The 15,145-nt window shown below is 38.2% G+C and overlaps 1 protein-coding gene across 1 annotated transcript in view; it reads left to right on the forward strand.

Annotated features, from left to right (window-relative positions):
- ASZ1 (ankyrin repeat, SAM and basic leucine zipper domain containing 1) overlaps positions 1–13,188 on the forward strand; it is a gene marked incomplete at its 5' end in the record, with an annotated part of 37,221 nt that extends 24,033 nt beyond the window's left edge. Inside the window, 6 exon segments of the mRNA XM_010165926.2 lie at positions 3,554–3,666; positions 8,804–8,909; positions 9,680–9,793; positions 11,628–11,711; positions 13,005–13,076; positions 13,078–13,188. Coding sequence (XP_010164228.2) covers positions 3,554–3,666; positions 8,804–8,909; positions 9,680–9,793; positions 11,628–11,711; positions 13,005–13,076; positions 13,078–13,188 — 600 coding nt within the window.
- Between the last annotated feature and the right edge of the window lie 1,957 nt (positions 13,189–15,145).

Raw genomic sequence — 15,145 nt, forward strand, 5'->3', positions numbered from 1 at the left:
TTGGTGGCCCTCCTCTGGACCCACTCCAACAGATCCATGTCTTTCTTTTACTGAGGATGTACTCAATGTCAGCTTTTTTCCCCTCCTATTTTTTGTACCAAGGAGGCTTGTGTTCTAACAGCTGGAACCAATATTTGTGTACAGATGTTAATATTCCTTCAGAGTTAGTGTCACAAGGAAGTTTTGTGTGAAGCTTTGTCTTGTAACTGAGTAGAGGTTCGGTGTTTTAACAGAACTCAAGTAAATCTGTATTCTTAGAGAGAGAGATTATAGGGAGCTTTATCAATGAAGAGATTTTGAAGAGTTCAAAGAGGCATATCAGCATGTTCTGATGTTACTGCTTTTCTGAAGCCCCAGTATTGTGCCCATTGGACAGCATCCTGGCGTGGGCTTTAAATGAATTCTAAAGCCCCTGTTGACAGGAATTTTGCTCTTAAAGGAGATTTTAGTGGCTTTCTTCATATCACTGTGAGCTGCTGTCTTGGTTGTGATTGCATTAAGCTGCAAATCTGACTGAGTATATGTCTATATTGATTGTCTGTTTTGTCATAATCATTACTTGGTTTTGTCCAGGGCACATGAGGGGAAGAGGAGTGAGTTGTGGACTTTAGTGACTGGCTTAGCCTTACAGTTCCTCCACCAAAGAAGTATGATTTCATACCAACTGTTTACTTCTGTTTCAGTGTTCTAACATGTTTGAGGCTCCCTATTATAAAAAGGACTTTTTTGGACAAACTGAAATAAATACCTGGATCAGCTGCTCTTGCACAGGAGGGTAATATCTATAGGAACATAATTGTTTTACCTCTTGGCTCTGCAACAGCAGGAAAGAGTTCCTGGAAAATTAATGCTGTGCATGGACGTAAATTAATTAGTGAGTCTTCAACTGAGAATTTAAAAAATGACATAACACTCCTGGCTTTATTAGCACTTCATAAGTTATCCTGAATTCTTGATGCAGTCTAGTTTTAGAGCTCCACTAACAGTTTCTCCCCACACTGCTGATAGAACAAAACTAATCTGTTTCCTTGTAACTCCAGAGTTGAAAGTTTTTAGTGTGATGGCAGATCTTCAACTAACAGCCAGCTATTTTAAAGAACCTGGATCTTATTACTACAAAGATTAATGATGACCTCTGATGGATGCCTCTGAACCAAGCTGCTTTGTATCCAGAGAAATGGGGAGAAATCCTGTCACTTACATGATGCACTTTCCTCCATCAAACAATATCAGGAAGATATTTTCTCTGTAAATATCTTTATCTGTATTATACAACAGAGCCTAAACAATGACTCTTTCAAGCTGAAATCCTTGCATTCCTTAAGCTTATAAACTGCTCCATACTGAGGGAAGTCTGTTCAGTATACTGGGACATGTCTATTCAACACTTGGAGGTTTTTGTCTGATTCTGTGCTACTCATAACACTCAGATCTTTTATGTCTAGTGTTTTTGAGCGTTTGTCTCACAAGATAGAAACAGAAGTAATTTTACTTCTGGATGCCTTTAGAACTACAAAGATTCCTTTCTCAGATGTTTATTAGAATGAGAGAATTTGGCATCCTGTTCTCCTGATTTGAGAATGCATAACAAAAAGTTAACACCTCAGAATTCAAAATATAACCCAGAAGTTTAACTTCATTGTTAGAAAATTATCTGCTCTGTGTGCTTCCATATCACAGCGCCAGGACTCTCCTTCCTCTCCTCAAAGAGACTTGACTACAATTTTTTCAGGTACCCATGGCAACCTGTTGGAAACTCAGAAGTTCTTGACACCTGCATTTAAACTCCCAATTAATCTTGTTTGGATTTTACATTACCATAGAACTTACTTGTCCATAGACTTATGAGGTGGTTTTGAAATGTTTAAAGGAACACTTGTGAGGCTATAGTTACATGCTAGCTGTGATTTCTGAATACCTGGTGGAGAACCTGAAGGACTGTTTTATGGAGCCACAGTGAACAGTGGGTGTCAGAAACTGTGGTCTCATGCAAAACAAGCATTACTCTAGGTATCTCTCTTCCCTAGAATTTCTGTTTGGTACCATCCAAGGAAGTGCGACTGCCTGGCATTTCGATGTGGTGTGCACTGTCAGCTATCCGGTCAAAATTCTTTCTGCAGTAATTACAGAAATCTGTGAGACTGCAAACACTAACTTCTTACAGATTTCTGAGGCTGCAGCAGGGAACTTCAGGTCCTCGAGATGTCAGTGAGAGCCCCAGTTTTGGAGACTTTGGGTTCCTTGTGGTCTCAAATTCCAGAGTGATCCACTCCTGCTGAGTCCAGGTACTCAGCTGGAGAGTTTGGAACAAATTCATACTTGCAGCTGGCATTACGAGGTTTTTCACTTGTGTGGAGAAGCATCCTTAGGGCTGCTAACATCAGAAGTCCCGTGTTGCACAGCAGCCTGTCAGATAAGCAAAGAAAAGTACTGAATGGGCCACAGAAGCACTTATCTTTCGACAAATGGACTATCTTTTTCCTTTATGTAAGTGTTCTGCAAGAAAATTCTCAGCCTAGGATTTAAATGTGAGTTAAATTTTAATCTGAGATAGTTGATGGATAACACAGCTGACAATGTTTTCTGTCCCAGGCATCACTTGGAGAATCTCAGTTACACAGTCTGTTTATCTTATGAAGAAAATTGTGCTTTTCTTCAGCTATAAAAAAGACAAAAAGCTCTGAACACTTCTGAAATTTTTGTTGTTGTTGTTTGCAGCATTGGACACGAGTATAGAAAATGAACTAATTTGAGCTTAGGGACTGTATAAGCTGATGTCAAGTAGTATTTAGGCTTGGTCTTAATTTGAGGCGGGAAATCTATTCCAAATTTATAAGTATGCTGTCCTTCAGATATTTAAAAACTGCTTTTACAGACTGTTTATTCTCTCTCTACTAGTGTCTGATCATTTGAGTTTTGGGAGGTAGTGTGAACCAACTAGATTTCTTTGTAGACATAACTTATTTTTTAAATTAGATTCTATAAGAAAATAAGGTTTTGGAAAGAGGTGTCATATCTTATGAGACCAATTTCTATAAGTAGAAGAAAATACACACCCAAAAGTTTGTAAAAGCCCTTCTTAAAATCTGTCTTCTTTCTGTAAAATTCTCCCTTTGATGCTGACTTGATAGTTTCCATTCTTTCTTTCTGAGTTAATGCTGTATCACCCTCATGATGGTTGGTTATTTTGCTGTAAGAAATGACTGAGATGATTCTGAAACAGATAAGTGTAACATCCTTACAACACAGGTGTACTTACAAAAACTGCTATTAATTTTTTTAATAAACCTTAAACAGATTTTCTGAATATCCTGTGCAATTTCAGCTTGGCTCTTCCTCAGCTCTTGTAATTTTGTTTTGCATCATTGAATAATTCCTATGTTAGTTTTTTTTTTCCTTTGGCATTTACATACATTGTATTTGGTTGCAGTAACTTAAAAGCAACTTATTTTGACCCTTAATAATTAGAAGCTTGTACAATAAATGGTACTGTGCTGTTTTGTCTATTAAGTATTAAAAGTAAATCATATTTGGAATTAATCTTTAAATTTAGATTGGCATTACAAATCCTGGAGATCAACAGAAGCTCACAGATGCTATCAATGAGCTACAACTGGAAGAAAAGAGAATTGGAGACTTCTCTGAAGTGGTGAAGCTGGAATTGAGGTATTAACTGTATATCTAAGGAAATGGAAGTCACATATGAACTGTTTAAGGTGACTACATTGTTTTCTATAGCCCAAAGGTAAAATTCTCTCACACCTTACTCCATGCATAGCATTCATGAGAGTATGCAGTTTAGTAGATTATGAGGGCTGGTGGTAGGTGTGGGTTTGTACAAAGAAAGGCAAGGGCCTTGCTCTCATAAGGCCCCACCTGGAGTACTGCGTCCAGTTCTGGAGCCCCCAACACAAGAAAGACCTGGAGCAGCTAGAACAAGTCCAGAGGAGGCCACAAGGATGATCCAAGGGCTGGAGCACCTCTCCTATGAGGACAGGCTGAGAGAGTTGGGGCTGTTCAGCCTGGAGAAGAGAAGGCTCCGGGGAGATCTTATAGCAGCCTTCCAGTACCTGAAGGGGCCAACAAGAAAGCTGGGGAGGGACTTTTTACAAAGGCAGTTAGTGATAGAACAAGGGGTAATCGTTTTAAACTGGAAGAGGGTAGGCTTAGATTAGATATTAGGAAGAAGTTTTTCACTGTGAGGGTGGTCAGACACTGGAACAGGTTGCCCAAGGAAGCTGTGGATGCCCCCTCCCTGGAAGTGTTCAAGGCCAGGCTGGGTGAGGCTTTGAGCAACCTGGTCTAGTGGAAGGTGTCCCTGCTGATGGCAGGGGGGGTGGGACTAGCTGATGTTTAAGGTCCCTTCCAACGCAAACCATTCTATGATTCTAGGTGGAAGCATAGATGCCTGTCATAGGAATCCATTTATGGGTTATGTTGCCATTATATGCCATTACTTTGGCCATCTTTTTGAGTGATTAATTCTTTCATTGTACCTCAAACAGGGTTTCATTGTCTTGCAGTGTTGGGTTTTCACTACCTTGAGTTCATATAATAAACTCTGAAACTGGCTTCTTGGGCTCCACTATTAATTAATTAATTCTTTAATTTCTCTGATAGCTTCAGTGAGCACATTTTGTTATTTCTCCATGGAGATGGGATCTTGCCCTCCTTGCCTCCCCATGCTTCAGGAGCATCATGGACCTTTACAAACCCCACATGATGTGGTATTTGTAATTCTCCATTATGTATGTACACAAAGCAGGCTCTGTTAAGTCTTGCGATCAAATTTATCTGATTATAAGATGCAATAATAAGATGTGTGGGAAGGAGAGATGTGTATAATTTCTGCATAGGGCTTTAATTTTCAGTTGATTAATTACTTGTACATGTCTGTCTTAAATCATAAATGTGACTCTTATCCTCTATTTTGTTGTGTCAATAGTAGTTTTTCCAGAAGAGAGACCTAGACTTGAATTTTGATTCTGTGCTCATATCTTTCCTCATTTTACTTCCTAGAGCTTTAAAAGAATTACTCCTGGAAATAGAGTTAGTTTGATATTTTAATTTGCAAAAGTTCTAGAAATGGACTTGGGCAGAAAACTGTGGCTTGCCTTTCAGAGGTTTCAGTCAGTTGAACTGTGTTTGTTTAACTTAGAGTGGGTTGGAAATACTGCTCCTTCCTTGTACCATAGCTGCATCACTAGTAAGTTAGGTTCTCAGTGCTTTTTTTCTTTCCTCCCAGTCCCAAGACTATTTGCATAGCTTTGTGTTGCCTTATTTGCAATGATCTGGCTAGAAAAAACTCCTCCATGCATACAGTCTACTCATTAAATAACTTTCTAGTTATTTAACTAATAACTAAATAACTTTCTAAATAACTGTCTAGAAAAGAAAGGGTTCAGCTGCTCTTTAAAGTATGTGTATCTTCCTCTTGACTAGTTCATGTTCATTCTGTACATGTCACCATCCTCTGGAGGCAGCTGAGTCACACTGACAGTGTGTATTAGCAGCAGTGTCATGATGTGGTCCTGCCATAGCATTGTCTTTTGTGCCTTGGTTACCTGAGTCTGTCTAGTATGCACTCTGGTCCTGTCTAGTCATTCTTACGTATACTGATTGCTCCTGATGCTGGCACTGTGCCTGTATCTGCATCCATTGCTGTGTTTATACAGAAGAGGCTTTGCAGCCTGCTTGAGGTATGTTTTTGCTGCCTGATGCCAAGTCTGAGCTGTGGGATGTGGGAGGACATACAAGGCATTTGGAAAAGCTCTTCAAAAACTGAGGTGGGCTGGGAGAGCAGGGTGTTCATGTCCTAACACAGGACCTTGATGATGCTTCTATTCTGTAAGAAGATTTCTCCATCAAAACAAGTACCTGTGTACTTCCAGAAGAGAATCCAGGTGCAAACTAGTACATATGCTGTAAGACTGAAGAACTGAAGTTCCAGCATGCAAAAGTATACAAACCAGTATGGTATGGATACACCATAAATGGTCTGAGAGCACCTAAACTGTTCCTCTTAGAATAGAGGCTTTGCTGCTGAGCTGAGGTAGTAGGCCAGGCATCTGGGTGTCCAAGTTAGGCACCTCTAGAAAAGCATGCTGACTCTTCAGCAGGGGATCATTATCTGCAGTTTGAGAGGACTTTGCCCAGTTTAGGCTTCATGGTTTTTTATGCTAGAAATGTATACTTTTTATAAAATTGGCCCATAGTAGTGCTTAGTATATACTAGATGATCTTTTGAGGTCCCTTCCAATCCCTAATATTCTGTGATTCTGTGATACATTCAAGCAGAAAGCTTAAAAATTTGAACAGAGGGAATAAGTGGAGAAATACAAAAAGATTAACAGTTCACTGCATATATGGCCAAACACAATAAAAAACCCACGTGATGGACAGTACAGTCTCACTCACCAGTGACATATGGAATTCCTAGTACAGTATGGTTTTAGATCATATGTAGTTCTCAAAACCAGAAAATGATTGATTGATTGATTAAAGATTGAAGTACACAGAATATGACAGCGCTTCAGTTATGGCAAACACTGCATAGTTTTCTAGAAAATGGCTTGACATGTATTCTAGGAATCTGACCTTGAGACTAAAATCATAGGCTGTGTTTACATGCTATTATATAAAGATTTTACTTCCCACTTGTTCAGAGTCATTCTGTGAGAAGGAAAATCCGTCATTGAGTCCTAGAAAAACTAACATAGTAGAAAATGTTGAACTGATTGATTATAAACTCACAGGGTGTCTAGCACTGTTTAGCCACTGGTGTTTTGACAGCTATTAATTTTTTTAAGAAGTGAATCTTTTTTGAAAATGTTATTTCCATTTGCAAATATAAGAACATATCACTGCAACAGATACAAAATTATATGAAAACTTTTTTTAAAAATTATTATTGTTATAATAATGAAGAAGTCTGAGAAGTATAAATGTTTTTCTTTTCCCTTTTTTCATCCCCATTTCATGCCCATTATATACTTTACTTTTCTGAGAATCCTTCCAGAATTCCTATAAATAATTTCCTTTGTGACAAAACACAGAAGGTGCTATAACTGATCATAGCCAGATAAAAAAATTATCTAAGTAGAAGGAAATTTCCAGGAGTGGGGCTTGACTGTAGTAATGAGGGAGAAACTGTCAGACTATCTCCAGATGTGATTATTTTGTTTAGTGTTTGGTTTTTTTACCTTAAATGTTCAGTTATATTGTTCTGAAATAAATAACTTTATTTTATAAAAACAAGCTAATAAGCTTTTTTACTTCCTCATGTTCATTAAAAAAAAAAAAAAAAGAACAGGCTTGGTTTTTAACCTCCAGCATCCCTAGTAATGCTTCTGTATACTTGTTTTAAGTGTTAAAGTCTTAACAGTTCAGCAGTGTTGCCAGTCACAGATACCATGAGCAGTGGTAGAAGCTTTGCTCATTAACTATCTTGTGCCAGAGTGGGAGGAAAACATTCTATGGTTAAAATTCAGTCTCTAGATACTTGCACCACAGTGCTGTGTAGCTGAGTTTAGCTGTTTGGCAAATTTAATGTAAACCATTTTGCCATCAGAAGCAGCAGCGAGTAAGGTGGTGTGAGCATATGGCACTTGAGTTTAGTAGCAGATTGCCCATGGGAAAAGATAGCGTTGGGGTCTGAATTGGTTTACTCAGATCCTTCTGTAAATATAAGGGGAAGTCCTGTAATGGGAACTTAAAATTGTCACTTTTTTTGGCCCTGCTTGTTACTCACCTGAATAGTTTATAGCTAGTGGAAACTTCTACTGGAGATACAGGTGCTTCTTGGGAGTTTCAAGGTTTGAGAGCTCTCTAAAAACAAATGGGTGATCTTCCTTGCCCCCTTTTCATCTGCCCAGTCAATGGCAACAGCTTTCTGGCCAGCACCCTGACTTATAACTAACACTCTCTGAGGCTTACAGTAAAGTAAATTGACTGAGTGTTATGTGGAAGCTCTAGAAATTTAGCATTTAAATTAGTCTGTCAGATTTTTCTATCCTTTTCTCCACTCTTTGGTGATACTGATCAAACTAATTTTCAGAGTTGTCTTCCTGCCTGTATTTGACCACTAAGTATATATTTTCTTCAAAGTAGATAACATCAGATGTTTTAGGCTTTGAGGGATGTATTTCTTGATTCGGGGGCCAAGTCAGTGTTGTTGGATTTTTGTTTCTTCCATTGTGCTGGAGACTAGATGACTCTAACCTAGTCATTTGAATCATAGCTCCAAAGTTCAAACCAGATTTTTTTTTTCCCCGCACATCTTCCTCAAAAATGTAAGGTGCAAATCAGGAGTATTGATATGTCAGCATAAAATTGGCTATAAATTCTCTGTTTCTGGCATTGCAGGACTGATCTGTATGCACATATGCACAAGAAAACAGATTTGCAGTTATTATGCGTAGCGTGTTACAAAATTACTCGTGTTTTCATTGATAATACAGGAGTGATGAGAGTTAGAAACAGAAGTGGAAGTTAATAGAATGTTTCTGAAAAGCTTTTAGGTTGCACTTTCTCAGCATTCAGTGTGTCTTACTAGCTGAATGTTATAGGAAACTTAGTGATTTGTTGTCCTTCCAGAAGCGGGGTTGGGGACCAGACTTGCTAAGGTGTTAAATGTAGTGTTTAACTACCCTGTGTTAAAATGAGACTGGTTTTGGTTGGGTTTGTTTTTTATGCAATGAAACTGCATGTCTGACTCACTCATGTTGGAAATACGTAGATACTATTTAGCTTGTAAAAAGTTACAACATTTAACAAATAACAAAATATTGTTTTATTTTTGTAGTGGAGATGAATGCCTCAAGTTTCTGCAGAAGCTGAATAAAGAGTGTAGTAAGCTGACCGTTCCTGTGCGGACCATAAACCAGCATTTCCTCCAAAATTCACAGAAGGTATTAATTCAAAGAAAGAAAGATTAATTTAGAGTATATTATTCTATTCTAGAATATTATCATAAAATCATAGAATGACTTGGGTTGGAAAGGACCTTAAAGATCATCTAGTTCCAACCCCTCTGCTGTGGACAGGGTTGCCAACCACTAGATCAGGCTGCCCAGGGCCCCATCCGACCTGCTTGAATGATCCCCTCCAGGGATGGGGCATCCACAGCTTCTCTGGGCAACCTGTTCCAGTGCCTCACCACCCTCTGGGTGAAAATTTCCACCTAATATCTAACCTAAATCTCCTCTCTCTTAGTTTAAAACCATTTCCTCTTGTACTGTCACTGCCTGCCCATGTAAAAAGTCGCTCTCCCTCCTGTTTATAAGCTCCCTTCAAGTACTGGAAGGCCACAGTGAGGTCCCTCTCCTTATTCTTACCTTACCTTACAAAATGAAAAATAGGAGTACTGTCAACCATCTTGATTATTGTATAGTTATATTCAGCTGTCCAGTGTTCTTTCTCTAAAGGACGCCTTTTTAAATAATTTATTTCAAAGAGTTAAGCTACCCAATTAAAGGTGTTTCTGCTGATAGGGGAGTTAAGGTGACAGGTTCCCACTAAGGCTGATAGAGTGTAGTAGGTCATGTTGTGCCTAAATTGTACAATGAAAACCCAGCATAAATGCAGTTATAAACTTTTTCTGACCCTTTTATGATACATTAACTAAAGAGTATTAAGTTGTAATCTACAATAACTGGCAAATAACTTTAACTATCAACAGAGAATACTGCGGTGGGCACCGACTGAAAGTTTTATTGAAGTCTGCAAAGACTTGCTTTGCAGTGTTGAGAAGCTGGGAGGAGAAGTTACCAAATTGAAGGACTTGGTAGAGAAGGTGAGTGCGTGCAAATGAGGCTATTAAACACAGGGTACAAGTTTCTGAGTGCAACCTCACATGTGGCATCCATCAGTGAAATGTTTGTACCTTGGTCTGGCACAGGCTCTTTAGCTGTAGCTTGGACATTGCATCTACCTTTCCCCCTTCCACCTTTCCATGGGCAGAATGAGAAATAATCTAGAATATTCCACAGCAGCATGGACAGAGTCTCCAAAGGAAGACACAGTCAATCTTTTTATTTCTACTGCAGGAAAGAATTAAGTGGAACGTATCCCTGTGTTCTTGGACAACCACTGTGGCATAAATGCCATTCTGAATACTTACACTCTTACTTCTTAATTAAGGAATCTTTTGTTTGGAATGACTGACTCAAGAAAGATACTGAAGTTTTATGGATTGAATGAGGGGCATCCCAGATAACTGCAGAGTGACAAAAGAGAAGGGTGGGAGAGGTCAAGGCTAGATGTTAGCACCACATCAGTCATTCTCAAACCAACACAATGACACGCTCTTGTCAGATGGGGTCATTTTAAGTAATAGGCTAGTAAAAGAAATGGCCGGTGGGATAGAGTAAATGGAGCATCAGTGTCAGAAAGGAATCTGTTGCTGAACGAAGCCATGTGGAACTCAGACCTTGAGTATAATGCTACTAATGCAATTTCCTGTGGTTTAAGTAAATTTAATGTGATAAAACAGCCTTCTCCCAATAAATCACTTAACACCAAATGTATTTAAAAGGTAGGTTGAGATTGTGGCAAATAACTTTTTAGCTATTTGTGTTCCTTTTTTTGCATATGCAGAAATCAATTATATGTATATATTTGCCTCCTGTACATGCAGGCCAGTTATAAGGGTTGGGAGGGATCCGAGTTAGGAGCCACTTGACTTTGCTATCATCTGTACTTGAGGTTTTGTAACCGTCAAGATGAAGCACAGTGGCTCTGTACCCAGTGTTAAACAGAGGTGTTAAACATCAGCCTTCTAATTACTTGAAAAATGTAATTCCTGTTCTGTTAAAATACTGTAGTGTTTTATGAATTTCATTGATGAAGACTTTAATACAAAACATTTTTGTGCTACTTAGTTTATGATGGGGCACTCTTGAATAAGTAGAGCACTGAAACATTTATTATGAAAAGTGTCAAGTGAAACAGTTAAACTTCTTAGATAATAAGTTTGTATAAATTCCCTTAAAATCTTCAGTACTGATTGCTCAGCTTAGTCATGGCAAGTCTCTGCCAGCAGTACATATTATGTCTGTAGCATACAATTTTTGAAAGCACAGTAAATGTGATGGCCTTATAAACTAAGGTAGGGAATCAGAACCGAACCCTGCTGCACTTCATGACAGGGCTCCACTCAGCTTCAGCAAGTATTTCAGCAGGCCCTTGTAAGGTTCTTTGCACTCTCCCTTTAATTTCAAGGAAGTCTAAACTGTTACATATTTAACTTGCTGTTTTAATAAACAGTAGTTTTAGTAATTAAATGGCAAAGGTTCTGGTTAAAATATTTGATGATTGGAGTTTAAATGTTTTGTTACTAGATTTTTGTAGCATCTATTAGCAGTATGTTTCACTCCTGATGAATTAAGTTTGTAAACTGTTTTTCTAACATATATTACAGAATGATTGAGCATCAGATGAGACAAAGGTTTGCACACATTTATTTCAGTTGAAGTAGGGTACAGACAGATAGTGAGAGAGAAACAATCTCAGTCCTAGATACATGCAGATTCTTAGGACTGGGTACTTTATCACATACTTCACAAACTTTCACACTAATGTTTGTTGTTGTTGTTGCACTTTTTACATGAACTTAACATCTGCCTCAGCATGAACAGAAGAATGGCCCCAGCCGAGTGAAACTTCCAGAAAAAACACCCACCTTGGAAAAAAGATTAGTAAAAATGGGAGCGGTAACATTGCTTGGATTTGTTTTTTTCTTCTTTGTAACTAAGTTAGTAGTAAAGAAAACTGGACTTTAAGCTTAGTGATATGAATAGTTTTGGAAAACTGGGTTGCCTTATGCTGCTGTTCAGTATGTGAAGCTGAGCTGAAGTTACATGAAAATTTGTGTAGTTTCTCATCATATCTGTAGTATTTGTATCCAGTGAGTACTTGGATCTAGAAATACATTTACTAAAAATTAAAACTGCTACTTAAATGCATCTTAGGGTTTTATTTTCAAAATTATTTTTGGTGTATACTGGTGGAGGTCTAAAATCTTGTCAAAGCTGCTTTTCTTTTTTGGAATAAAGCTGTAACTACTGCTTACTAATTACTAGTTTCATTTTTACCTTTAGCTGTCGTTCATAGATGAACATAAGCAAATAATTTTGATTCTATCATATGCTTATATTTAAAATTATGATGCAGGTGTGGTTTTGGGTTTGGGAGCACTTAAAACATTTTAAGTATCTCATGCAATTGTATATTGATAAAGATCTTTTCTCTTGCAGTATTTCATATGAATCTATCATATGAAAAACTTCCTGGTGAGGTTTTGGTTTGGTTTTTTTGTCACAAACACAGGACTTTGGAGATCTTGTTACACCTTGCCTGAAAAGTCACTTCCCACAGAACTATGATATTCAGATTATGCCTGAAATCTCTTTCCTTGGGGATACTCACTTCTATGAAGAATTTCATCGCATCTACTGAAAGGATTATATCAGTCCTTTGCTATAAAAATGCAAGCAGCATTGTTTTTCTTGGTCTGGTCTTTCACTACAAAAGCTTCATGGTTAGAGTAATTTTTTTCTTAATATTTTCTTTACTTAAAAACATGTTTGTAATTCTGCAGTGAAACATTAATATCTGTTTTTCAGCTGGTTACCAAACCAGCTGTGTTGGAAAAAAGGGAATTGGTGTAAGTTAATTCAAATCAGGTATCTTTTTGCAGACTTCAGTAAACCTCTGTAAAAATGCCGAATATTTCTGAAGGGACATTCTTCTATCAAAATGAAACAGAAGGAGTCTGAAAAAACCCAAAGCCTCAATGGATGTGTAATGCTTTAGCTCTCTCTGTTTTCAGAGATGTTGTATGGCATCTTTGATGTTTCCTCCAGGGGCTAGTAATGAGAAGATAAAAACCCGAGTGCTACTCCAGTTGCTGTCGCAGCTGTTCTCTGCTTTTTGTTCTAGAAAACTAGGTTGGGTGTTAGTATGTTTCCTTGTTATCGCAATTATTTTACCTCCTTTCCTCCCAGGTTTTTCCTTCAATGCAAGTAACATCCTACAGCGTGATGAGGCCAGAGGCAAACAGAACACAGGTTGGTTTGGTTTTTTTTTCCATTCTGTTCCCAGCTTTGGGTCAGAGGGGATAAGCTGTATTCCCCACCACCACCATCTACCAGCAGAAGTGGAGAAGTGCACATACCATCGGCGTACTGACTTGAACCACAAAGTATAGAAAAGGAAATATTTAAAAAATAGTTCTCTGTGTGTTTCTTGATATGACCTTATAATTAATCCTGAACTAACAAGATGCATATCACAAAAGGAAGAATCCACGGAACTTGAAAAATCCGTGGAAATACAAAAATCTGTAAAGTGCAGTTTTAACTTCTCGTCACACATGTGGAACCTTATATATACACAGCACTCCTTCTCTAATAGCTCAACATATAGTTCAGATGCAGTTGCCCAGTGATGGGATGACTCACAAGTATTACTAGAACTTTGGCATGTAACTCTTGGGTTTTTCTGTTGGGTGAAGGATTTTTTTTTCCTTTTTTCTCTTCCTCTCTTCCTTTTTTTTTTGGGGGGGGAAAAAAAAGGGAAGGTGGGCAGACATTTTGTTCATACTGTTCCAAACATGTACTTTTACTTTAGTTAAGCAGAATTATTCCAACGGTTAGTAAGATTTCTGTGATACTGCCCTTGAAAAGATTGTTACTTAGCCTGACTATTCCTTAATTCTCCACTTCAGTGAGAATTTGCATTAACTAAGCCACTTCAAAGGACACTGAAAGTAGCTTCCATTTCAAGAGTTGAATTTCCTACCAGTAGGAGATTTTTTTCATTTGAGACAGTAACTAAAAATTTAAATTATCTTTTCCACAAATTTGAAGAAAATATCTACTTCTATGGAGGCCTTTTAAGCTAACCTTGAAAGTCTTGCAGATGAATAGGAAATCTGCTCCAGAAAATAGTTTTAATATTTAACTGAATTGTAGGTATAACAATGTGAATGATGCCATCAGTGTAAATACCTATGAGGGGAAAAAATCAAACATTATACTTGCTGATAAAATTTTCTAGTTTGAGAGTTACAATAAAATATTCTTTACAGAAATGAGTCAAAAGTCTGAAGACTTGGAGCTGACCTCCAAAACACATTTGGGAGACGCTGGTCCTGTTAAGTTATTTTATGGATCACTTATTTCAAGTGCTTATAGTCATGATTGCAAACACACACGTGAGCAGCATTTGGGTTAAACAGAGGCTTTCTGCCAGCGCCATCCTTAGCATGGTGCACTGTTGAAGAACAGTGTTCAAAATGGCATAAACTGCACAGGAGAAGCAAAGGTGTTGGAATAACCACTTTGAGCTGTCCCAGTAACTGATTGTGTTGCATGAGTAGGGTGTGTTCAGTGTAAAATAAACAAAGGTTATTTTAACCTATCATATCATTAAAAATGTCTGGTTTCCTCTTCAGGCTCCGAACTCAGGCTTAACCAATTAATTCCAAGGTCCTTTATTCACTTCCATGTTGTTCCAGTGCCTCTTTCAAATTCTCTGTTTGTGAAGGTATCACAATATGGTTGTGATAGGGCAGGAGAGCAATGAAAGAGATTCCTTCAGCATCTGTCCCTTGAGCTACACTGTCAGAATTCTCACCCCCAGCAGCACCCGCTGAGGGAGCCTTCACATGAAAATGCCCCTGCTGAGAGGCCTCCTTCTGTAGGTCATCAAATTAAAGTCATTATCCCAGAACAGGGAGAATACAATGATTTGCACATCTATGAGGGGATTGGAGGAGAATGCTAAAGAGCTTTGCATGTATTAAGCAGGTAAGCTGCACAGCCCTGTGGGTATTGTTCTCCGCTCACAGTAGTGCAAATTTTGATGTGGGAGGATTGAGTGGATTGAACCTGGGGCCAAATCCTGCAGATACATAGTTGCTTACAGTTGTAGTGAGGTTCCTACTTGCAATACCATTGGATACCTAACTTCTCTTGATAGGGGTGAATATTCATGCTATGGCCTTTTCTGAATCTGTTATGTAAAATTAGGGCCTTGGGTGATCCTGTGGAGATCTGAAAGAACCTAAAGAATTTTTAATTTTAGTTTGTCCTGTCCAAGATGAGCTGCAGGTTGTGTGTGTTGTGTCTCTTCCTGTGCTTTG

The sequence above is a fragment of the Antrostomus carolinensis genome, unplaced genomic scaffold (genome assembly GCF_000700745.2).
Source record: "Antrostomus carolinensis isolate BGI_N321 unplaced genomic scaffold, ASM70074v2 scaffold17864, whole genome shotgun sequence".
NCBI classification, from domain to species: Eukaryota; Metazoa; Chordata; class Aves; order Caprimulgiformes; family Caprimulgidae; genus Antrostomus; species Antrostomus carolinensis.